The 24,984-nt window shown below is 43.8% G+C and overlaps 2 protein-coding genes across 3 annotated transcripts in view; both read right to left on the bottom strand.

Moving 5' to 3' along the window:
* Window positions 1–2,167: 2,167 nt before the first annotated feature.
* On the bottom strand, window positions 2,168–5,953 carry DUSP28 (dual specificity phosphatase 28). Its single transcript, XM_060240855.1, has 2 exons — window positions 5,490–5,953; window positions 2,168–2,309 (listed from the first exon to the last, which is right to left on the bottom strand). The coding sequence occupies exons 1-2, from the start codon at window positions 5,835–5,837 to the stop codon at window positions 2,184–2,186; spliced, it is 474 nt and encodes a 157-aa protein (XP_060096838.1). The 5' UTR covers window positions 5,838–5,953; the 3' UTR covers window positions 2,168–2,183.
* Window positions 5,954–10,464: 4,511 nt separating this feature from the next.
* ALDH18A1 (aldehyde dehydrogenase 18 family member A1) overlaps window positions 10,465–24,984 on the bottom strand; it is a 42,913-nt gene continuing 28,393 nt past the window's right edge. For both annotated transcript variants that reach the window (XM_060241905.1, XM_060241904.1), the window contains exons 10-18: window positions 24,844–24,917; window positions 23,344–23,443; window positions 22,181–22,401; window positions 20,795–20,932; window positions 19,760–19,955; window positions 16,989–17,110; window positions 12,767–12,953; window positions 12,155–12,250; window positions 10,465–11,390 (exon numbers count right to left, since the gene is read on the bottom strand). In XM_060241905.1, coding sequence (XP_060097888.1) covers window positions 11,209–11,390; window positions 12,155–12,250; window positions 12,767–12,953; window positions 16,989–17,110; window positions 19,760–19,955; window positions 20,795–20,932; window positions 22,181–22,401; window positions 23,344–23,443; window positions 24,844–24,917 — 1,316 coding nt within the window. In that variant the 3' untranslated portion in view covers window positions 10,465–11,208. The remainder of the gene's footprint in view (window positions 11,391–12,154; window positions 12,251–12,766; window positions 12,954–16,988; window positions 17,111–19,759; window positions 19,956–20,794; window positions 20,933–22,180; window positions 22,402–23,343; window positions 23,444–24,843; window positions 24,918–24,984) is intronic.

The raw sequence follows: 24,984 nt of genomic DNA, 5'->3' as shown, positions 1-24,984 counted from the left end.
TATTAAGGGGCATCTTGTGCAGAATCTTTGTTACACATTATGTATGTCTGCTGCTTATTAATTTATATGGTAGAGTGCCAGATATGTGTGCACATGCGTGAATACACATTCATATATGCATATATACAATGTGCTTGCAATTTTACAGCTTCATCGCAGCACTTTCTCACCCATGTTCATCTTTTCAATGCTAAACATCTTGGCCAATACAATAACTCCAAGTTCTTAGGGATAAATTACATGTTGTACTCAAATTTATGTGAGGAAGCCCCCATATTTGTTTTTTCCACCCTCCCCAATGAAAAGCAGCTCAGGGACAGTAATTTTAGATGAGGAAACAATTGTGAGCAGAGAATTTGAAGCAGAAACATAGGGTGTTTTTACATTCAGTTTGATCCAGAGTTTTAGAGTCTTCAAATCGTCTGCCACTGTTCCGCTTTAATTATTTTCCTTTTACATTTAAGCAGTTCAATTTGTGTGTGTGTGTGGGGGGGGTGTTTCTAATCAGAGGGCAGCTGGAATACCAATGCTTAGTTAAATGTATACAATTGCTTGGAAATCATGTCAACACTACAAAAACAATACAAATTTAAATCACTAGATGAGGCAAGCAATGATATGTAAAGATTTCAAGTGCTGTTAGTTCTCATGCAAATTACTGCACCTTGTGGTGGCTTTTGGAGGAGTCTTTTAAAACTCAGGAAAACTTTTACAATACAAGTTTGAAACGCCCGTAGAGAAAAGACCAGACCAAAACAAGTCTCGAGAAAAACACTTTTGTGACGGTGTCAAAACCCATCTCACTGAAACAAATGTAAATGCCTCAGGAAGCAACAATGTGAAACAGTTATGAAAACGTTATGTAATGTAAAAGGTGAGTTTACAATGCAGAGATAGTCGCAAACTGCCAGTCATAGTCAGCAGGGGAAGATTTAACAAGGTCACCATCCAGGATGAAAAGAGATTTGCAAAAGGTGTGGGTGCTACCATTGCTGAGCAGACAGGTTAAAACAGATAAAAGGAAGTACTTCTTCACCCAAAGAGTGATTAACATGTGGAATTCACTGCCACAGGAGGTGGTGGCGGCCACAAGTATAGCCACTTTCAAGAGGGGTTTAGATAAAAATATGGAGCACAGGTCCATCAGTGGCTATTAGCCACAGTGTGTGTGTATATATAAATTTTTTTGCCACTGTGTGACACAGAGTGTTGGACTGGATGGGCCATTGGCCTGATCCAACATGGCTTCTCTTATGTTCTTATGTCTAAAAGGAGCGACGCAAATCCATATAAACATAATAATCTGGTCCAGAGAAAAGCAATGCAGTCAAAGGGATTTTTTCCCATGAGTTTATTGCAACCCTAGCCATAACAAGTACAGAGCTAAACTGCAAAAAGAACATGTTGTTGTTTTAGACAAAGATCCCATATTAACTCTTCCTTTTATATTCTAGCAAATAGTTCTCAGACCACATTAAGATGTTCTGTATTCTGAAGTTCTTCACTGTCTATATCTTTAGAACATGTTGTTATATTACATGAATCTTCTGAGTAGATACATAAAGCCCGATTGTCATGATAATATCTATGCTATGTGTGTTAGTAACCTATTCAAAATGTACAATATTGTCAATGAAATAAAACATACATAGCAGTGTTTCATTAGGGTATTTGATACATTTCAGCCTTCTCTTCCACAGTAGATTAAAACCCCTGCTGTAGGGCTGCCACCTCTGGGGTGGGAAATAACTGGAGAGTTTGGGGGTGGAGTCTGCAGAGGGCAGGGTTTGTGGAGGGGAGGGGCTTCAGTATGGTATAATACCATAGATACCACCTTCCTAAGTGGCCATTTTTCCTATGCTGATCTCTATCACCTGGAGTTCTGTTGTAATAGCAGATTTCCAGTTACTACCTACTCCACTGTTACATCTGCCCCTAAAGATAGAAGATCAACTATCCACAGACTGTTTTTGCTTTGTTCAAGGAAAGCAGTGTGACTGTTTTGTCTCATATCTGAAATATTTTTCCTTGCAACTAAAAATTTAGCATCAGGATAACTTGTGCAGATCTGAAGAGCATTTCCAAGATGAGGCAAATTATATAGCCTACTGCTGGTACAGTCCTGGGCTCTTTTGGCACACATACCATTTAAAAGAATGCTCACGTATGAATTATAATTATATTTATTGTACAGTTTCTTTTTTAGAAGGAGCCACCTGATTCTGAATATGTAAATGTTCTTCATATTTTTGTAACTGAGACCAAAATCCTGCATTGGGCTCTGCTACTGGCCTGGCAGTCTTCACAGTCTATAAGAGAAAAAAGAAACATATGGTGTCATACAGAAGGCAGTCATGGATCTGTTAGTTTACATCCTCGCTTCCTAACGCCTTCCTAGTTTGACTCTGAAGAGTGGGCTCTAGACCAGGGGTGTCAAACATGCGGTCTGGGGGCCAAATCAGGCCCCCAGAGGGCTCCTATCAGATCCCCAAGCAACTGGCTGCCATCTGCTTCCTTCTCCCTCTCTCTTGTTTCCTTCTGCATAACAGCTTGGTTTGCAAGGCTTACTCAATTGCACAGGAGCAAAGTCTCTCTTTTCTCCATTGTCTGAGGCTCCTCCCTTAGGGAGGAGGGGGGAGGGATTGTATCTCTCAATTGCACAGCAGAGCTATTGAGCCAATCCTCTCTCCTTTCTATTGGCTGAGGCTGCTCCCCCTCCTGGTCCCCTGGGGAAGGAAGGAAAGAGCCAGAGCTTCCTTTGCTCAATTCCCTGGATCACACAGGAACAATACAAAGAAAGCACTCTGAAGACCAACGAGTGCTAATTTATATTTCTATTACCTGGCATTACATTTCATGACACGCATGGCCCGGCCCAACAAGGTCTCATTTATGTCAGATCCGGCCCATGTGACGAAAGAGTTCAACACCCCTGCTCTAGACTATGAAAGTCAATGTTAGAATAAAATGCTGTTGGTCTCTAAAGTGCCATTAGACCCCTGTTTGTTTCTACACTGAAAACTGATAGATAGCAGTAAATGTGAATAGATTATAAAAGGAAAACAGCTGCATATGTGAAATCAGATGGAACACAATATACTAAAAGAGTTTCACAGAGAGAACATGGAAAACTAACCTGGTTAATTTATTTTAAGAAGACAACAGGTTTTCATGGCCAGGGGGTTCTGGATGCAGAAGAGGAAATGGTTCTTAAGACATTACTAATCTGAATATTTAGCAATCCTGCAGTGAGATTATGGTGCTCTATAGCTTCACATAGATTATTTCATAAATCTTTACCATAACCTTGTAAAATAGGCCAGTTTTGTTATCCCCACCCCCCACATACAACAGGTTTGGGGCTGAGAAAACTGTCTTTATTAAAATTAGTTGGTGAATTTGTGCCAGCTCTTTGTTACTGGCAGGTTAGGAATAAGAAATGCTTCAGCTGATGAAATTCTCTCTTCTGTGTGACTCATTAGGCAGAGGAGCCTTCTCCTCCTTTCTAGTAGATTAACAATAGAATCCTGAACAGGGGTACACTCTTCTAAACCCATTCACTTCAATGGATATAGAAAAGGATAATTCTGCTAGGATTGCTCTTATAGAGTTGAACTCTATATTTTGTCAGTGGAAGGCATTAGCAGAGCCTGACCTCCCTCATTTTCCCCTCCGCCAGCAGCTGCCTGCAAGTCAGCAAAAATGATGCTAGAGACTGGAGGACTCCAGGGGACTAAAAGCCATGCCAAATGAGCAGCTGCTACAAATTGGAGGAGGAATCAGTTTGAATTGCTAATCCTGACTTTTGCTTCCATAGCACCAGTAGGGAATTTCTTGTGCTGTTGGAAAGGAGGCATAGGATTCAAGACATATTTTAACCAAGTATTGCCAAAGAGGAAATATTATTGATACTGGAAAGGATAGAAAGAATGATGCACACATGTAAACTACACTCCATTTATGCCAGTATATATGCACACATACAAAAGCAAGTGGGCGATCTGCCATAGCCAGTACTCCAGTTTTAAATACATTTATTACTTGGAAGTAGTTTGTATTGATTTGCTTGAACATGCTTCCAGATGTTGGAAAGAAAGGATGCCTTCCATAGTCCATCTGGCAAAATAAATCTGAAACACTACATCTATATACTTGATCTCTGTTGAGAGACTGTTTAGAAACTACTCAATAGAAAGCTATAGCAGCAATGAGGAATGACAAAATGGTTTCAGAAGTGCTGAAACTGCTTTGACAGTGGCATGACTTCCAGTAGTGTATACACGCACATTTATTTTGCCTGTAATCATATAAATCTTTGAATTTCCAAAAACTGTTCAGCAGAGGCAAAAGTCAGATGAGCGTATGCACTTCCCAGCACTTTTCAAATTAATCCAAATGGCTTTAATCTCTCTGAAAAACGATCATCATTCAGCTTATCATCTATTTTACCCATCCTTTGTCTGAGTCAGGGCTGTGTGCACAGAACTCCTTTCCCCCCATTTTATCCCCACAACAGCCATGTGGGATAGATCAAGCTGAGAGAAAGTGACAGGCAACGCAGTGAGTTTAAGGACTGAGTAGGGATTTGAAATTTATATCACACTGAATGGCAAGCAATAAAGAACAGCTAGACTGGAGTCGAGTGGCCAACAAGAGTTTTAGGGTATGAGCTTTCAAGAGTCAACGCGCCCTTCAAGAGGCATAAACCTTTGAGACTCAAAGCTTCCTTTGTCAGATGAAGGAAGTGTTGACTCTCAAGAACTTACACTCTGGAACTCTTGTTGGTCTACTGCTGACCAACAGGCCTGCTCTTTGAGTCTGTAAATATAAACTCTTTTTAAAAAGCTAATTAGTGATGAGTGATTAGTGAAATAAGAGAACAGCAGCATCTGTTTTTGTTTGAGCTCAAAGAAATAACACAAGCACATGGAACAAGCAGTAAACATGCCTCTACAAAGTTGCCTGATTTCAAGGTTTGAACTTCAAGATGTGTTCGTCATCCATCTACTAATTCACTGGGATGTTACCAGAAAAGAGCTGATTTGCTGAAATCAGGCCAATGGGTAATTATGTCTGGTAATTATGGGAGCAAGCATAAGCGAATCTACTCAGAAGTAATTCCCATCTTATTCAAAAGTACGCCCAGGAAAGCAGTTTTAGGACTGCAAAGTGTGGGAGCAATCCGAGTTTATTTTATCCTCACAACGGTTCTGTGAGATACGATAGGCTGAGAGAATGTGACTGGTCCAAGGACACCGACGAGCTCCTATGGCATGAACCCGGGTCTTCTAGATCCTAGTCCCACACTCTTAACTAACACAGCGCAATGCCCCCTAACCGGTTTGAGTCAGAATTACTTAGCGACTCAGAACTACTGGGCATTTTAGAGTAGCCACCTAGACTCAGAGGATCTAAAATGCTGCCTGGCCTCACTGCGGAGCAACAGCTAGGCGACCATTGGAGTTGTTCCCGCATGCTGACAGCCGTACCTCGAAGGCATCCTTCAAGCTGAGCCGGTGGTGTTTCATCAGGTAAGCCGTACAGATCGCCGCAGACCGGCTCCGACCATTTTTACAGTACACTAAGCATTTCCCGCCGCTCTGGATTGTGCTCTCTATGGCCCCGCTACAGCGCTCAAAATATCTATACAGGTCTTCCGCAGGATCGTCGAAGACCGGCACCCGCAACGTCTGTAGCCGCTGGCAGCTGGGGAAGGGCTGCTGCCTGGAGACGTTTATACAGAACGTCACTCCTTCTTGCATGAGGAGCTTCTCCGTGCAGGCTGACCGAGAATTGCTAATAAGCAAAGAGTCCGTGACCTTGCAAAGACTCAGCATTGGACAGCTGCGGGGACAACAAGGAAACCTGCTGAAGAGGGAGGCCTCGACGACTGGGAGCACAGCTGCCTGGCAGACGAAGCTTGCAAAGGCGTCGGATCGCTTTGGACTGCTTCTTCTACAGCCATCTGTGCGACTGGGCTATATTTATTAGCCTTGGAGGGTTGTGTTACAGGCTGCCCCAGCCCCTTGGGTTAAAGCTGCAGTGCTGCTTTGTTGTGCCTGCACATTGAACAGTGCAACAACTGGTGTACAAAACTCCCTCAACCCCCCTTTAAAAAAAATCTTTCAAAAGTATTTCAAAAATATAGCACTTGTTTGGAAAACTTGCTACATGGGTGTCTAACAAAGCAAGGGTAGAAAAATCCAGTGAGGGTGGGGGAAAAAACCCAAAAACAATTTCCATGAAGTGGGGAAAGGTACTGGCTTGAAAAAAACAAAAGCTGCAGTTGACACATATAATTACATACCCCACCTGATTTTAAATTTGGCAAAGTGACTATGCCATTTCTGATAGTTTGTGCAATGTGAGAAAGCCACTATAACAAATACTGTGACCGATATCAGACTTAGTATGCAGCAAGCGACAGAGCTACATAGCTACTATCTTCATTTGTTGTATAGATTTAAAAGATTAGACATTGATGCTTTAGTTTCCCTACAATTAACATTTATTATACTTGGTGAAATATGCACATTAATCTTTTACTATACTGTGGAGAAAGGCAGAAGGAAGCAACCATCCTGATTAGAATCTTCAAATGATTTCAGTATCTGGCAGCACACATCTTTAGTGGCAAAAAAGCCCTTGGCCTAGGGACGCTTGTTCACTTTTGCTATGACCCAAGGTTTCTCAGAGTCCAGGGACATCCTGGTTATTTTCAATTTTTGAGACCCATAGCCATTATAAAAAGGATAAAACATTAAAATTTGAATATTTCTTGCCTAAATGTGAGGCCCTCTTTGAGTCTGAAGCCCAGGCCAAACAGCCCTCCTAATCCCCTCTATGTTTTTACCAAAGAGCTCAGCTTCCAGTGATTCTTAGAGTTATGTGCCCTGCTGTTTTACTGAGGCTTGGCTAATGAGATATACAGTTGGGTATCATCTACATATTGATGGCAGCCAACCCCATAGCTCTGGACATTTTCAATATCCTATCTTCTGATACAGAACAAGGTTCCTGAACATACAATTCACTGTATTCTTGTTGACTCATGGAATCCTAATTGTCAGGAAATCTGTCTCTCTATATATCTTTCCTGATATTTGAACTCAGCTGACAGCATACTTTTGCATTTCTGTCTTTGGTTCTAGTCCTTCAGAAGTTTCAATTTTTAAAAGAATTTAGAGTCTAGCCCAGTCTTGACAACCAATGACAGAAAACAATCTTTATTGTGAGTCCTTTCAGAGGTTACAATAATGCTATCTACAAAAAAAGTTTAAAGATTAAAAGAAATCTAATTGACTTAAAACAGCTGCAAAAGGTCCAGAGTTGTATCATCAGTGACCCTGTAAATAAATACGGACCCTTAAATTTTTGATGTGCATCTTAAATCCTATCCTTGACCTTCTCAACCAGGTGAATACCCAGAGGGTTCTCCACCTCCCCTAAAGTAAATTCACTATTGACAGGATCTGAGCCCTCATGGCCACTCCAAACATTCCCAGGACCCCCCAAGCTGTGTGACCTTTCCCGCTTGTGCTGTTGTGCCCAGGCTGGCAGAAGGCAGGCAGCCTTTGTCCAGTACTCAATCTCAGGACACCTATTGCCCCCTTCAGAAGACAACTCACCAGATGAGCAATCGCTGTCAGACTCTGCCTGGGAATGCAATGCCATGTCCAACCTCTTGCTGTAAGTATTTGAATATGAAGTTTTTCAGACATATATTGGAAACCTTAAAGTCATTACCTTTTGTGGTTTTAGAAATAAAATGTAAGAAAAGCCCTGTGTTTTATTGTAGGGCTTGTTATGAGAGGGTGCTTAGAACTCTTGCTTCTTGTTATACATAGTGTGAACCATTTTACAACAGTGTAGAAGTCACAAATACACTGCCATGAATTCACAGAAACTATGAATGGCCAAGCAAAAGCAAGGAGACAGGCAGATAGTCATTCTGAGCAAGAGCTTAGAGGTAACGATCATATCCATGTGATACCATATTTAGTACTATAGTGCTAAGTTCAGGCTGATAGGCAGCTCTAATCTTCTGAGAAAAAGGAAGAGTCTTGCCTTTCTAAGGCTTAGTACATGTAGCCAGAACAGGTGGTAAAATGGGCTGTAGCATAACAAACTGCAGGGCAGAAAACTAACATTTCTAATGTTCACTTGTGTAAAAACTCCCTGTAGCTAAGACATTAGCACAGCAGGGGGGGAGGTTCTTTGCATGCTGGTCAAGATTTCTCTCTTAGAGGGAAGTATTGATATACAGGCACACTGACTAATGCAGTCATTCACCTGCAGCCTGAAGTGATACAGTCCATTCTACCATGTCAGCACTCTGCCACCCCCTTCTGTTGAATGCATAGTCATGCTGTTTATACAGTATTTCAAAGGAGAAGTGTGGGCACATGCACTACAGGTTGGAGGGTGTGTGTGTGTGCAGACAGAATACATGAAATTACCAGTCATTGGTGTCAAATTGATCAATATAGGTGTGGTGAAATGCCCTCTGCCCTAGAATTCACCCCAATAACTTAACCAATTTAATAATTCAACTATTGGCTTATACTGTATCCAAATCACAGGAGCCCTCTGCAAATCTGCAGCTGACAGAGTACCAGGAATAATGCATTCACATCCCATGCATGGTGCACTCAAAACTCTTAGTTATGCAGATAGTGGGCCACAGAAAAACAAGGGGTTTGTCATTTCATACCTTGTTAGTATGCCACACTTCAAGGGACAGAGTCATTGACAGCCAAATGGCCACATAGTTTTCCTCTTGAGGCAGAAAGAACAGAATCATTTGCGGGGAGGAGGAGGGAGTTCTCCAAAGGGTGATTACAGATTCCCAGGAAACAAGAAACAGTCTTCCTCATTTTGCTCTTCTGCCTGGTGGGGCACTAGCTCCATCTTGCCCACGTGGAGACAGTGGGGAGAAGTCCCAACATTGAATACTAAGGTAACGAAGGACTTTTATCTAGTACAACTTCAAGAAATAATAGCCTGTTCTAATTAAACATTTAGGCTAAGTACTGGGCATAGGGTGAGAGGATTGTGTGCTTTCACCTTTTCTTTGTATCTTTGTTCAGCCTGATGCTTGAACAAACCGTGCATCCTCTTTTAATTTTTATTAAACGTTTATATTTTGAATGCTCAAAGCCTGATCTCTGTAAACACACCATACCCATTTGGTCTTCCTAGCTGACATGCAGTAATGGGGAGGGGTAGTAAATAAGCTCACTATCCCTTGAGCCCAATAGCTAGAAATGTGAAAGGATGATCAATAGTTTCCACTATTGTAGGAACACATTGGGGGAAATGCGGCATCTAGGTGGAGTTTCCAAATAGCAATGCAGGCGTAGAGAGTTGGATGAGCAAATCTGTCCCAAATCTGTCCAGTGGGAGATATTCTTTGATTTGCTAGTGGTGGCAATTACTACTGTTTACTTTTGTACTCACCTGGCAGCAGGGGAAAGGAATGCCACTGCAGAGTTTTCTGAGATCCTGAGGGACCAGGGCTTGCAAGTCCATTCCTTCACAACAGGTAATAAAGTTTTAATTTTAATTGCCTGTGAATTTGTTAGGCAGCCTTCTTTTCCTCCCCCTTTATACTGCATCACTTACTAAATGTATACTGTCTGTAGTCAGCATCCTTTGATTATGAAATCCAGTTTATGCAATGTATTATACTGTTGCCATTTTATTGCTCGCTCTGTAATCTGGTTTTATGGCTTTGTTCTTGGTATGCACTGTACTGTCATTGTGTTGTCTTCTATAAACATAAAATTCAACAAGAAGGATGAATGGCAAATAAAATAAGCAAAAAATGCTTTAATGTGAAGTATTTGACTTGGATCCAGATGAACATTTCTAGGGGAACAAGCAGGATTTTCAGGAGCATTCTGGGCTGCCAGGAGATGGGTGATGGGAAAATAGCACTCTGATGGCAGACATCCTTTCACCCTTGGATGTTAGTCTAGATCCAATCCTTTGTGCATGCAATTTGGGTATTCTTTCCACTGCATACATTTATACAGTTGCACACATTAAGCAAGACTGCTAACAACAGGATGTTTTGGAAGATCATTAATTCATAGGGTTGCTGTAAGTTGGAAGCAACTTGAAGGCACTCAGCACACACATACAACAACATTAAGCTCTCAAATCACACAGAATGTGTGTGTGCTCATGGTGGAAGGAGCACTGGCCTTGGATTTCAGAAACTCAGGTTCACAATTTAACTTGGTAGTCACTATCAGGAGCATTTCAGATTTTGCACCCTTTCTTTAAAACAGGAGTAGCTGACACTTATTAGGATCCTGTCTGAAGGAATGAATAAATAACTGTTACACAGTCTGTACATTAAAAGTTCTATTTAAGTAGCAACCATCAAGGACATGAGGATGTACTCATGATGGGGCACACAACTTACATCATTACTGAACAAAGTTGTAGAATCCGGAATCATACTGCAAGGGAGTTTTATTCTGAAAAAACCATGAAGTTTTAAAAATATTTTCAATCTATCAGGGGAAATAAGATTCCATATAAAATGCATGAGCAAAAATATTTGGTACAAATCTTCATAAAAGGATAAATGAAGGCCTCAACTGTTATATACAACTGTTAATTTGTTTCCCATCGGCCAGCAATTAAAAAGAGATTGAATGTGAAAAGCTCTGCTTTGCTGAAGACCATTCATTATGTACCTAGAATATTTATTAAACAGATTCAATATTTTTAAATAAGACAAGCTGATACAGCACTTCCATGGCAATCTCCATGGCAATCTCCAAAGGAAGCAGAATTTCTACCCAATGTTTTTTCAAAGCAAGAAAGCTTCAGGGGCAGGGGGGGAGTGTTTAGAGTGTTTGGAATGGAAAGACAGGCATAATAAATAGATACACCACCAACCCAAAAAGCACCCCACTCTGGAGCACAGTGAAGGAAGACCAGAGTTCTCTTTCCTGTGCTGCAGGAGCCAAGGTTCACTACAAGGTGATGATGCCTGCAGCATCTGTATCTGCATAACACAGGAGGAATGAGAGAAAGAACTCTGGCACAGAGCATGGCCTGGTGTGTCTCCACTTTAACTGCACAAGAGAGTATCCTAGAAGCTGAGAGTGAAGACACAGGGCATGTGAAAGTCCATCTTCTTTCTCAGACCAATCCTGAAACCGTAACAGCCTCCATAAACATCTCCTCTGCTCAGTTGGTGTTCCTCTGAGGAAGAGGAAGATTTTCATGAAGGTACTTCATACTTCCTTGCTCGGAGAAGTCAGAAACAATGTGATTCTCTCCTCTGAGCAGCCACTTTGTCGTCAATAGCCCCTCAATGCCCACAGGCCCACGGGCATGGATCCGTGACGTACTGATGCCAACCTCAGCACCTGCATGGGTCAAAAAGAAGAGTTAGATATAAAGAATGGAAACAAGGGGAGAGAATACTTCCCCAGTCTTGTGACAGAGACCACATTTCCCAGATCATATTTCCCCACATTCTTTCAACCTTCTTGTATTTTGCCTTATATGCCAAGTTGCCAATTTCTTTCCTACTTCTTAAATTTTCCCTCTTTAAACAACAGATGGTGTGCTGTCCTTTTTAATGCAGCAGCATAATGCATGCTGAAAATAAAGCAACTTGGAGCCAATGAAATGTCAGACTAGGGATGTGGAGAACTGGGTTCAAGTCCCTACTTGGCCTTGAAGCTCACTGGGTGACCTTGAGCTAGTCTTTCTCCATCTAACCCACACTACAGGGCTGTAGTGAAATAAAAGAGCAGATGACTATGTCACCCTGAGATTGCTGGAGAAAAACAGCATCTATTGCCTTCAAAACTGCAATCTTTAACCAGGCTTCTACACTGTCATTTCATTTTTGCATGCCATTCACCTATCCCCCACATATTCGCTCCCTGTCCGCACAATCACATCAGGAGTTGTCCTTTGGGACAGCCATGATGGTTATCATGTTAAATGTCTTTCTAAAATATGGAATGGGGCAAAAAAGAAGCCTCCTTAACCTGTTCTTAAAATAGTGATGACCATAAATCAAAATGAAGGTCAAACTCTTTCCTCTGCAGCTATAAAGTTTCAGCCTCTGATTCTTTCATTTGTCCTCAAATTGTGTGAGACACCTGGCATATTCTCTTACCCAGCCCAAAGCGATAGCCATCTGAGAAGCGGGTGCTGGCGTTCCAGAATACACAAGCGCTGTCCAGGTGCTGCAGGAACATTTCTGCAGTTTTTTCTGAGAAAAGGGGGGGGTGAGGGACAAAGTCTCAGCATGATGTTCTTAAATACTTTAACAATAGAACCCTGCCATATACACAAGCAAACAGCAGAATGCTTCTAAATACATGTAGGAGAAAATATCAAGAAGTGGCATTGCCTGTATTAGGGATCCTTCTGACTCCCCTTTTCAGGGGTACCAGCTGTTCCCACACTGCATTTGTTAAAATAAGAAGGTCCAGGTCAACTGGCAAGTGCCCATGCCACACCTCCACCTCACTTTAGCACTGTCCCTACTCAGACACTAGAGCATTGCAGGCAAGAGAAGAAATTGACACAGACTCTTCCCCCCATTGACTAGGTCTTCTGATGTTACTACACCACAAGAAAGGAGGGTACAATCTGGAGAGGCTCCCATGTCCTAAATTTTAAAGGCTAATTATTGGGCACAGTCCTGGAGCCTCTAACACACTCTAACAGGAACAGAAGCCCTCACAGGCCAGCCACAGGTAGAGTAGGCTGTTTGACCACTAACCATTTTCTGTGATGACGACATCTGTGTGGGAACTCCCGTATTTGTGGATATGTTCAATAGCATCCTGAACACTGTCCACCACTTCAATGCAACACTCCAAGTCTCCATATTCTGTGCGGAGGGATTTCACCTCTGATGGGCTGAATGTTAGGTAGGAGGCAAATTTGGGACCAGCATGAATCTTTACCTGGTGGAAGACAAAAACCTTCACAGCACATTTCTCTTCCAATTATCTTTCATATAAAGCTCTTGCAGTGCAAATTCCTTTCCCTGTGATGCTTTTCTAGCATTTCCCTTGCAAAAGGCTATTGGAACTGTTCAGTCTTATTTTTATTTATTTATAAACATTGGTAATGTTATTTCCTCACTAAAAGGAACCCAAAGCAGCTAAGACTTAAAGTAAAAACAGAAATTCAACTAAACAGGATCTAATTGCCAAAACACAACTGATCACACCCTTAAGCTCCTCCCTATATAGCTCTGGGAAGAAGGAGGAGGAGTTCCCTCTGGAGATTAGAATATAGCTGGCAGTCAGCAATATATGTTGGATGGAATCTGGATTGTTTGTCCCACAAGGACAGACTCTCTCACTATACGGGATTTGGAGGAATCTGCCATAAAAAAACATTTAAAGGAAAAGCATTCACCCTTGCCAACATAAATGCTCTCCGTTGCTGGGGGAGATTGGATTTATACCCCACCCTTCACTTGGAGTCTCAGAGTATTTTACAATCTCCTTCCCTTCCTCTCCCCACAACAGACACCTTGTGAGGTAGATGGGGCTGAGAGAGTCCTCAGAGAACAGCTCAGCGAGAGCTGTGGCTGACCTAAGGTCACCCAGCAACTGCAGGTGGAGGAGTACAGAATCAAACCTGGTTCTCCCAGATTAGAGTCCGCACACTTAACCACCATACCAAACTGGCTTTCCAAGGCCTTCCTAATGTTTTCAAGGACATCGTTCCACAGTGGAGACTGTCCTAATAAAAGTTTGAGAACATGCCATGGCTATACTAACTTGCCTGTGCAAGGGAATGGAAATGGAAAATTGCTAGCATGACCCATAACTGCCATGTGGATTCCTACAGAAGTGGTCTATTTAGCAAATCAGTTCCTTTCAGTTCAGTTCTTCAAAGCCCAAAGTCTCAGAACTCCGATAATGTTATGAATGGCATGATAGAGGCTGATGCAGTTATAAGTAAGTAAGTAAGTAAAATTTTATTTGTATCCCGCCCTCCCCCGCCGAAGCAGGCTCAGGGCGGCTAACAACATTTAAAAGTGAACAATACAATAATAAGACATTAAAATCACATTAAAACCAATCAATAATTAATTAAAACATTTCTAAATCTAACACTATTAAGTCTGGCAGTAAACATTATTGTTTGACGCTATGTCTGTCAGATGGTGTAGTGGTGGTGGATCCCTAGACCAGACCATTTTGGCGTTTCCTTTGTTGTGCACCCATAATTCAGTCATTGATAAACACCTGTTTAAAGAGGGTAGTCTTGCAGGCCCTGCGGAACTGGTCTAAGTTCCGCAGGGCCCGTACTTCCTCTGGGAGCTCGAGAGTCATGGAGTAAAAGGACAGGTCCTCTTGTCGATCAAAAACTGGCTAATTAATAGGAAGCAGAGAGTGAGTATAAATGTGCAGTCTTCGCAGTGCAGGACGGTAAGCAGTGGGGTGCCGCAGGACTCAGTACTGTGTCCCATGCTTTTTAACTTGCTCATTAATGATCTGGAGTTGGGCGTAAGCAGTGGAGTGGCCAAGTTTGCAGATGACACTAAATTGTTCAGGGTGGTGGGAACCAGAGAGGATTGTGAGGCACTCCAAAGGGATCTGTTGAGGCTGGGTGAGTGAGCGTCAACGTGGCAGATGAGGTTCAATGTGGCCAAGTGCAAAGTAATGCACACTGGGGCCAAGAATCCCAGCTATAAATACAAGTTGATGGGTTGTGAACTGGCAGAGACTGACCAAGAGAGAGATCTTGGGGTCGTGGTAGATAACCCACTGAAAATGTCAAGACAGTGTGCGATTGCAATAAAAAAGGCCAACGCCATGCTAGGAATTATTAGGAAAGGAATTGAAAACAAATCAGCTATTATCGTAATGCCCCTGTATAAATCAATGGTGCGGTCTCATTTGGAATACTGTGTACAATTCTGGTCACTGCACCTCAAAAAGGATATTATAGCATTGGAAAAAGTGCTGAAAAGAGCAACTAGAATGATTAAAGGTTTGGAACACTTTCCCTATGAAGAAAGGTTAAAACGCTTGGGGCTCTTTAGCTTGGAGAAACGTCAACTGCGGGGTGACATGATAGAGGTTTACAAGATTATGCATGGGATGGAGAAAGTAGAGAAAGAAGTCCTTTTCTCCCTTTCTCACAATACTAGAACTTGTTGGCATTCAATGAAATTGCTGAGCAGTCAGGTTAAAACGGATAAAAGGAAGTACTTCTTCACCCAAAGGGTGATTAACATGTGGAATTCACTGCCACAGGAGGTGGTGGCGGCTACAAGCATAGCCAGCTTTAAGAGGGGATTGGATAAAAATATGGAGCAGAGGTCCATCAGTGGCTATTAGCCACAGTGTGTGTTTGTCAAGCATGGTGAAATTCCATTGATAATTGAATGTTTAAGGGTCCTGCCTAACCTGGTCTGTGAAGTATCATGGAAGATCCAACTTTGCTAGCTTGTTATTCTTTCCCTTCCCCCCTCCTTGCTTTATGACTCATAATTAGAAGTAGTGAGAACTGAAACCAAGTAATCAGCACCTTCCCATACATTCCTGTAAGGGAGTAAGAGACATCTGGGGAAAGCAAGGACACGGTCCTGATAACGCTATGGGAATGTAGACATTTATGAAAGTTTATGTGTGAATGCTACCCTGCAACCCCATCCCTTGGAATCCCTTTGAAGTAGGTTTTAAAAGCATTGTATCTATGTGTATTCAGCATTACTCTCAAGAACCTGTTACCAAAGTATCGGTCTATCAATAAACGAAGTCTTTGTATCAACTTCGACTCGCCATTGAACCCGCATGCTTGACAGTGTGTGTGTGTATATATATATATGTGTGTGTGTGTGTGTGTGTATGTGTGTGTATATGTATGTTTGTATGTGTGTGTGTGTGTGTATACACACACACATATATTGGCCACTGTGTGACACAGAGTGTTGGACTGGATGGGCCATTGGCCTGATCCAACATGGCTTCTCTTATGTTCTTACATGGTTTTAAAAGGCAAATTCATGGCCCAGCAGGCCAAAACATTCATGAAAGGCAAGTCCATCATGGATATATGGAACTTTCATATTTAAAAGTAGTGTACTTCTAAATACCAGTCACTGGGGGTGGGGCAACAACATGGAAAAGCTTTGATCTTTGTGCTCTGCTCATAGGTCTTCTGAGGAATCTAGCTGGCCACTGCAGGAAATTAGATGCTGGGCTATATGGACTATTTGTTTGACCCAGGAGGGCTGCTCTTGTGAATTATGAGCTGGAGAGTGAACCTATCAGGTCCTCTCTTTCAATCATACTTATCATAGCAAGGAGCCATCTTATACCAGCAAGACACCTTGTGAAGTAGATGGTGCACATTTTAAGAAGGATATAGACAAGCTAGAACAAGTCCAGAGGAGGGTGACTAAGATGGTGAGGGGTCTGGAGACCAAGTCCTATGAGGAAAGGAGCTGGGGATGTTTAGCATGGAGAGGAGACGGCTGAGAGGTGATATGATCACCATCTTCAAGTACTTGAAGGGCTATCATATAGAGGATGATGTGGAATTATTTTCTGTGGCCCCGGAAGGTAGGCCCAGAATAAATGGGTTGAAATTAAAACAAAAGAGTTTCCGACTCAACATCAGGCTTCCTGACCGTTAAAGCGATTCCTCATTGGAACAGGCTTTCTTGGGAGGTGGTGGGCTCTCCTTCCTTGGAGGTTTTTAAACAGAGGCTAGATGGCCATCTGACGGCAATGAAGATCCTGTGAATTTAGGGGGGAGGTGTTTGTGAGTTTCCTGCATTGTGCAGGGGGTTGGACCAGATGACCCTAGAGGTCCCTTCCAACTCTATGATTCTATGATTCTAATTCTATTGTATGGAGTGCGATTGGGAACTCCTCAAGATTTGCATCTGCAACATCCCCGTTTAATCATCACCTTACTATGCAGTCATTCTCTCACACATTTGGGTCATACCAAACAGCTACTTCCCTTACCTGTTCCACTCGCAACATGTCAATGATCTGGTCAAATATGGGAGTTCTCAGCAAGTCCCGATGAATAAGGAGTGTCTCCAGTGCATTACAAGCTGCAGGATATTCACATTTTGAGTCCCTCACTGGATGAAAAAGAGGTAATTGGTTACATGCAACTGAGGTTATGAAAGCCCTGCAAAGCATCTGAAATAAGCTACTTGCAGCGCAATCCGGGGGAGGGGGGGCAGAAAGTCTTTTGGCAGCAGACAAGCCGCTACGTGGATGCAGGAAGGGTTTCTGCTGACGTACGACTGGCGCCGCCACAGTGGAGGGGAGTTACGTGGGCGGGGGGCCGCCCGAGCGCCGCTCTACCCGAGAGCAGCAGCACCTGAGGGCTGCGCCTGAGTGTGGGCGGAAGTGAGGTGGAGCATGGCGTTCAGGTGGAGGAGGGTGTGGAGTTGGGGGCGCGGCCAGGCTTAGGCAGCTTCCTGAGTAGTTTGGCCCATGACACACCCCTCCGAGAGCCGCAACTTTACACTGGCAAAAATGGCGGCGTGGCCCATAGGCACTCGTTGAAACCAAAAACAAAGGTCGCCTCTGCCGCTGTGGAAGCTTGCAAACCCCTTAGGGAGCAGCATGATTGCCTCGCCAATCCCCTTGCGCCTCAGGCTGACGAGCCCCCTCCCCAGCACCCAATCATGGTCTCCCCCCGCCTAGAAATACTTCTGTTCTGGCCTCGCACAACTCAGTTGTTAGGGAGAGGAGCGCGTGGCAGGAAGATCTGCCGGCGAGCTCCCAGCCATACAGACTTAGAGTGAGGGACAGGTAGGCACGCTGGTGACGGGTTTTGCACTGCGCGGTTGCCTTGACAGTATCTTTGACTTGCGAGGGGGAGATAGAGGTCTCTCCCCTGGGGCTAACTGATCTTGTTTCCAGGTCTCCAGAGGTTCCAGGCTCCTGGAGGCTCTGCATGCGAGGACTGTCACCCATGGCTGGGTAAGTTCCACTGTGCCCCCCCGTCCTCCCCCTCCCCTCGCTCTTGACCACTCAGTGTGCGAGCGTCTCTGGCACTTAAACCAGGCAGTGGGCTCTGGCAGGGGGCATTTGCTGACCCTGCTCCCCTGTGCTGCAGTCTGCTCCCTTCCCTTGGTCTGCCCTCTGCCACATTCCCAACCCGTGGCAGGGCACGGTGTGTGTGTGTGTGGCAGCTGCCCCACTGTGGGGAGGTGGGTCAGAGACTGTCCCTGTAAGAGAGCCCCCAGCTGAAAAGCAGCCTGCTCTTCCAGCCGTCGCCCCTGCAGGTGCTATTGATCTCTATCTCCGTTTTGCAGGTGGGACTCCAACACAGAGATTTCCGTGTGTGTCACTCCACCGCCCCCCCACTCCCTCAGCTGTTTCTGCCCGCCGCTCGGAATGGAGCCCCGCCCACGGCGAGACTGCCCAGCACACGCCAGGGAGACTGTTACACTCTGTTCCGGAAAAATAAAGTCTGAGCTGTGCCCTCTGTTGTCTCTCCTGCTTGGCATCTGCTGCACATTCCCTGGGCAAACCCCACCCTGTCAGTGGCCTCTCCGAGGGAATGCCTGGGAAGGTGGGCAGACTTGGGTTGGGAGAACGGTCTATGAGCTGCCACGCTGCCCCCCACTGACAGCCTACCCGACCCCACAGGGCTGCTGTGCGCAGGGCACTAAGGGGGGGCTGATGAAGTGGACTCAGAGTTCTGCGGCTGATGGCACTTGCACTCTGAGTTCCGCGACCCCCAGGGGAGGTGTTCCGTGCACATGGCTTGGGGCATCAGGGCAATACAGGGGGTCTCTGGGTGGGGGGGGGGTGTCTGCTGCTGGGCTGCTTACTCCCAGACACACATTCCAGCTGCTGTCTATGACAGCGAACTCCTGCACTTGTTACTTTCTGCTTGTCTGCCTGCCATTGGCAGAGTCTCTGACAGCGGGAGGGTGTGAGGGGATTGACAAGTTCTCCATGGTCCTGTTCGGCCTGTCTCGCCCCCACCCCCCGCCTCGCCACCAAGCCAGGCTTCTCGTGCGCGCATGCCCAGCCTTACTCCTGTTCCCTTCTCGTGTTGGTGGGATGTCTCTCCTTTGCCTGTGATGGTCTGCCCATCATTGGCTCCGTTCTCTGTTTGGCGGCGGGTTGGGGACGGCTATCAGCCTCTCTGGGGCCACCTCTCCCCATCCCTGTCTGATGAGATGTGGCGCATGTGCCAGGACTGGCGGGCTGGCCCTCCCCCCCAGCTGCCTCCGCTTCCCTTGTGCCTCTGCCAGCGGCATTGCCACGGTGAACATCCCCCTCATGGCAAGCTACGCCTCTCCCCACCCCACGCTCCAGCGTGCCAAAGTCCTCCAGAAGTCTATTAGCAGCACAGCAGCTAAGCCGCAGCTGGCCGCCACGTTTGTCTGGATTGGGCTGCCCGTAAAGGATTGAAGTTTTTAAGTACGCATAAGGAGACCACCAACAGGAGCACGAGCTACCCACTGTGCTCTGGATACACACGGTTGCCATTTTGTGTGATCTGGGTGACACAAAGATATTCTATGCATATACAGCACTGCTCCATGCAAATGTGGAGTGAAACTGCATGTGTGTGGAAATTTCACACATTGCCTTACTCATGCAAAATGGCAAGGATATATATTAGGAACACTGTGAGTTGCACATACTCTCTACAGTAGACTCCTGGCACATGCAGTTGTAACTTCTGAACTTATATTATTGATCATTCATGCTCTCTACTCAACCCACTCTCTTTAGAAATGAATTCTCTCTTCTCTCACCTATTCTAGTGACCTTCTCAACGCTGGCCTCCAAGTCCACATACACATGACAAATCCCTTCACTGTGACCCATTACTGGGATTCCTTTAGCTGCTTTCTGGATATCCCGAACCAACTGAGATGAACCTCGGGGAATGATCAAGTCTATCAGCTTGTCCAAACGGCACAGGTCTTCTACCTCCTCCCTGGTATTGACCTATAAAGAACAAGTCAGGTAAGTAACAAACCTACCTTAAAGCAAAACTAAGGCATATTAATAAAACCATGAAATGGAAGAATGCAAACAGGTTGCAGAAAATACACAATATATTCACAATAAGAAGAAGGTGCCCAATTATTTTAGGCAGGGGTCATTTTGAAGAAAAATAGGTGGTGGAGCTCAACCAGGGATTGTTATGTAGCTGCACCTACTGTTCAATGGACAAGGTGGGGAGGAGGAGGGGAAACTGTCAGAAAGGTTCAGCTGTGCTCCTGTGAGTTCCCACTGAATCCGAGGCCTGATTTTAGGTCAAGTACTTATGTACACAAGCAAAAATATAACCACCAAGTATAATTGATTTGTTAAACATCTGGATTCTAGAAGAACAAGGCAACAGGCCCCAAAATAGCAGGGGAACATTCACAGAAGCATGTGTTTTGGAAGAGCCCTAAACAGATTACAGGCTCAGAAGGTGGACAGCTCCAAGACTGCTGCCTTGACCAGAAGAGCTATCTTTATGGTACAGGCCTGGCAGAAAAGATCTAGATTTGTTTCTAAGCATCAAGAGAAATGATGACACACAAGCCAGTGCTAAGAAGCCTGACACTTTTCAGAAATTAAAAAGAAAGCCACTCTTCACAAGCAATAAATAATAATGTCCTTTTCTTACAGAAAGAAAATTCTATATTTCTTTTGTTGACTCTCACTGTCCCAAGAAACATGTTAAATCAAAATGTATTGGCTTTCAATTTTTTTTCAAGAACCTGAAGCTTGCTTCTCTTCCTAGGTTGTTTCATCAGTACTTCCCTTCCCTTCTTTTGGCTTCTAAGACTCACCAGCTGCACTGCATCCTTAACACCATGGATGGAAAGGGCTTCCTGAGTTAGAAGGTGAAGAATTTGGTTGCTGTGTGATGCTTCTTTTCCTCCTTTAAGCAATAAGCCATTTCCACTGGCGATAGCCAAAGCAGATACCTGTAAGGAAAGATAGAGACTGAAATTAGATCTCCCTCAGCCAAATCCAATCCTGTCCATAGTGTGCAGACTTGGGTTGCCAATACTTTTGTTACTGGAATTGAGGGGCGGGTGGGGGTGTCCTGATATTTTTTGGGAAAATATTAGCTCTTAGGAGACCTTGGCATGTGAGAGGTGGTAATAGGGGAAGTTTATGCAAATTATATACCAGGATTGTTCCTTTAGAGAACTCTCAGAATTAACCAAACTGTTGCTTAACCAAGGAAGATTGTATTAGTAATAGAAAATAATAAAATAATGCACATATACAGGGAATAAATGCACACAGAAAACCAAACACTCACACATAAATTGCAGAAGTACAGGGGTGAGAGGAATTATAGGGGGGGGGGGGTTCAAGGGGGATTATAGCTATTTATCCAGATGTGGTCCCAAGAGAGCAAGATGACCAGCATCTTGGGCATGTAGTTTGAGATCCAGAAAGACATTAACACAAAGACTAAACTTTGAGTGCTATTTTTTGTAGAGGAAAACGTGTCCTGAGGCAGGGTGACAGGATTACCTCTTGGAATAATGTAGTGATTGGATTAGCTGGGAGTAAAATAATATGTCAGGAAATGCTGAATAGGGCTTTCAGGAAAAGACAAAGATGTTGTGATATTTGTATGGGGATAGGTTTCTGGGTGTAAGGAACTGTAAATGTCTCTTGATGTAATCTCTCCAAGAATGCTAATGTTTGCTGATGATCCTAGATCAATGAAGAGAAAAGGCTACCTGGCTGTGTGAATGGTACATCAATTATGGTGACTGGATTAGGAAGGGAGGAACCAAGTGTTAGAGTTTTGTGATAAGAAGGAATCTTACTATTCCTATGGGCTCCCCTGTGGATAGAAATATCTCTTTGTTTTGGATGGGGGTGAGGAACCTCTAGCCTGGAGATGCCCTACAGCCACCTCCCAAAATAGCAAGTCAGACTTGTACTTGCTGCTAGGAACCATTTTATTTGGCCCTACTCCATCTTAATTTTTACTATCCACTTCCAGACTTCACTCTGGCCCACTCTTGATCCAAGCAAGAACTGGGGGTGAAAAATGATGAAGGACATCTTTTATCTAGTGTGCCCTTTGCAGGGGTACATAGGGGGCCTAACATTTTAATATTATATTTTCCTTCCCACAATAATAAATCCTTCTCTGCTACAGTCAACTCTATTAATATCACCCTTCCTGCTGACTGTATGTCACATACCTGGGGAAGACAGTCAGGCCGGGATTCAAAGATCACCAGTAAGACTCCGATAGGCACAGTCACTTGTTCCAGTTCCAGATCTTTTGCTATTAGTGTTCTTCTGAGAACACGGCCAACACTATCCTGTGAAGATGCTGCAATCTGACGCAGCCCAATGGCCAAACTATTCAGTTTGGAGGTAGACAGAGCGAGTCTCTTCAACAAAGGCAGGGCCAGTCTCCCTGAAATTGAACCAGGAAGTCAGGCTACATGTATGCCATCCTGCCAACCTCACCAAACAAAAATAACTTATTATCCATATGAGGCTAACTGTGGCCTCAAAAGGTCAAAACATAGACACAAACTCTTCTCCTGTGTTGACCCATTAAGAGTACAGGAAAGCACAATTCTCTCAATTTACAAGTAACACACATCCATACATAAAGCAGATGGAAGAGGCCTCTTAATTTGGGTAGCCAGCATGTACAAAAAGAATAACAAACTTTTGCATCAATAGATTACAATAGTCAAGTTTGAGATCTCATAATGTGGCAATGCTCAGAATAAGCACTGTATCTGCCCTTTCATACATTCTAAGTTTTGACCATCTAACCAGCCATGGTAAGGCTTTATATAAAGGAAATGCCCTTGATTTTCCCTTCCCACTTCCTCTCTTCATCTAACGCTATCAGATAACTGTGTGGCTAGTTTCAGTGCCAACTGATCTTGGCTTGGTGCCTTCCTTCCATTTTTAAGATAAAGTATGACCAAAAAGCCTTGGTTAGAACACAGTGACTTCCCTCAATTGGTGGTTAAGTAGACAATGGCCTCTTTTAAACTGGTGGGCAACACCAGAGAAACAATGAATTGGTCTAAGCCTATGACAAGCCTTCCTTGAGTAGAATCACACCAACAGAAATTAAAAACAAAGAGACTTGCTTTGGGAATGCTTTCAAAGGGGGAAGACAGCTTATGAAAAGGTGCTAAGCTTAAGCAAGGAATCAAGGGGCCTTATGATTCAGGGAAACCTTGTCCAAAGATCTCTGGATTCTTCCAGAATTTCTTCACCCAGTCTCTGAATGGCAGCTCCAGACATTTCCTACATCATTCCTTGGCCTGATGGTAATTGTTCCCATAACACATCTATCAGCACAGTGTATATATTAGCATTCTGCCAGCAGTACCTTTATTCTCTGCTTCCTCCAAATCCTTCTTGTTTGCCTGAAGAATCTCTTCTCGCTGATCTGTCAGAAGGTCAGCAAGATGATAGATGATTTCTGCTCTCTATAGGAAGACACACATGAAACATAAAGCATTTAACTATGACAAGCTACTCTGTCAAGAGGGTAGCAAAGCAGGGCACTTCTAGCTTTCTGGCTCTCTACATCGCATGTTCCATTCACTAGCTGCACTGTCAGGGCCATTATTTTTTCCAGCTTGCTCCCAAGGTTCTTCATCTAGTCCTCAGTCATACTGCTGTTGGGTAACCTAACCAGTCTGATCTACAACTCAATTTGATCCACAAAACCAGCTCAGCTCCCCAGTAGCTGCTTGCCAATAGATCTTCATGATAATTCAGTCACTGGCTTGTTTCTGCTGAAGTGGATGTAGGCCATTTTATGACACAGTGACCAAAGTAGCTATTTTTACCTCAAGAGGCCTGCAGAATTCGCCTGGATTCTAAAGAAAAAGACCATAGGTTTATATACCACCCTTCTCTCTGAATCAGAGTCTCGGAGTGGCTTACAATCTTCTTTATCTTCTTTCCCCACAACAGTCACCCTGTGAGGTAGGTGGGGCTGAGACAGCTCTCACAGAAGCTGCCCTTTCAAGGACAACTCTGGCAAAAGCTATGGCTAACCCAAATTGTACTCTAGGCTACTGAAACCTCAACAAACACACTCTGTTTCAAGTCTGCACAACTTGTAACCCAACACACAAAACACAGATTATGTATTTTGGCCTCTGAGTACATGACAGCTCTCCTGTCTTTGTAGGCAAAAATACCAGGATGCTAATTAAGGCCTGGACAGCTATCATGTTGAGTAGACATCTGCATTCAGGTTGCTAGGTCATGAGAAAGCGATCATTATGATTTTGATTGAAAAATCTTAATGCATTTCAGAATTATGCTAAATTGTATGCTTTCACCAGTCAAACTAAACCTAATCAGCCTATCACTCTTATAACTTATAGTAGTAAACAATTCTGCATTTAAAAAATTTCTATTGCAAATAATTCCAGAGAGCTAGCTAGGTTAGTCTGTGGCAGCAAAATTAAACAGTCTAGTTAATCCTTAAGGTACCACAAGGTTTTATTTCAGCATACAGTGTCCTAGACTAGCACCCACATTATCAGATGCAGTGCAGTGGCTCCTCCCTAGAGAGATGATAGTGTAATGATCACTACACTGCATCTGACAGAATGGGCTTGTCCATGAAACGTTATGCTAGAATAAAGTCTTATTCATCTTTAAGGTATCACTAGAACCCTGTTTGCTATTGCAAATATTCATTTATTTCTCCTTAAAATGTCTCTTTACACTAATATACATGGGAAAGCTCTCCCTATAATGTTTCTAGAAGTTTTACACCTTTGTCTGGGACTAGTGCCTACCATTTGCATTTGGTATAAATCAGGAAATGCACAATGAAGCCTTCAAAAGTGATCCAGTAGACTGGTACCTGTTCAGGTTTCAGTGCTGCTAGACTCCTCCCTCCTGTTCGGGCCATTTCAGCCTGCTGTTCCACCGTAGGGCCTTTACAAAGAGAAAAATGAGGGGGGAGCATGACACCACCACTATGATGATTCTAGCCACTGCTTGC

This window comes from Heteronotia binoei, chromosome 6, assembly GCF_032191835.1.
Source record: "Heteronotia binoei isolate CCM8104 ecotype False Entrance Well chromosome 6, APGP_CSIRO_Hbin_v1, whole genome shotgun sequence".
NCBI classification, from domain to species: Eukaryota; Metazoa; Chordata; class Lepidosauria; order Squamata; family Gekkonidae; genus Heteronotia; species Heteronotia binoei.
The sequence above is the reverse complement of the archived record's forward strand: the minus strand, read 5'-3'. Positions and strand labels throughout refer to the sequence as shown.

Coding starts and splice junctions, on each gene's coding strand:
- DUSP28 (XM_060240855.1), bottom strand. CDS start 5,837: ATGCTGAGTCTTTGCAAGGTCACGGACTCTTTGCTTATTAGCAATTCT. Junction 2,310..5,489: donor GCTTGAAGGATGCCTTCGAG/GTACGGCTGTCA, acceptor TTTCTCTTATAG/ACTGTGAAGACTGCCAGGCC.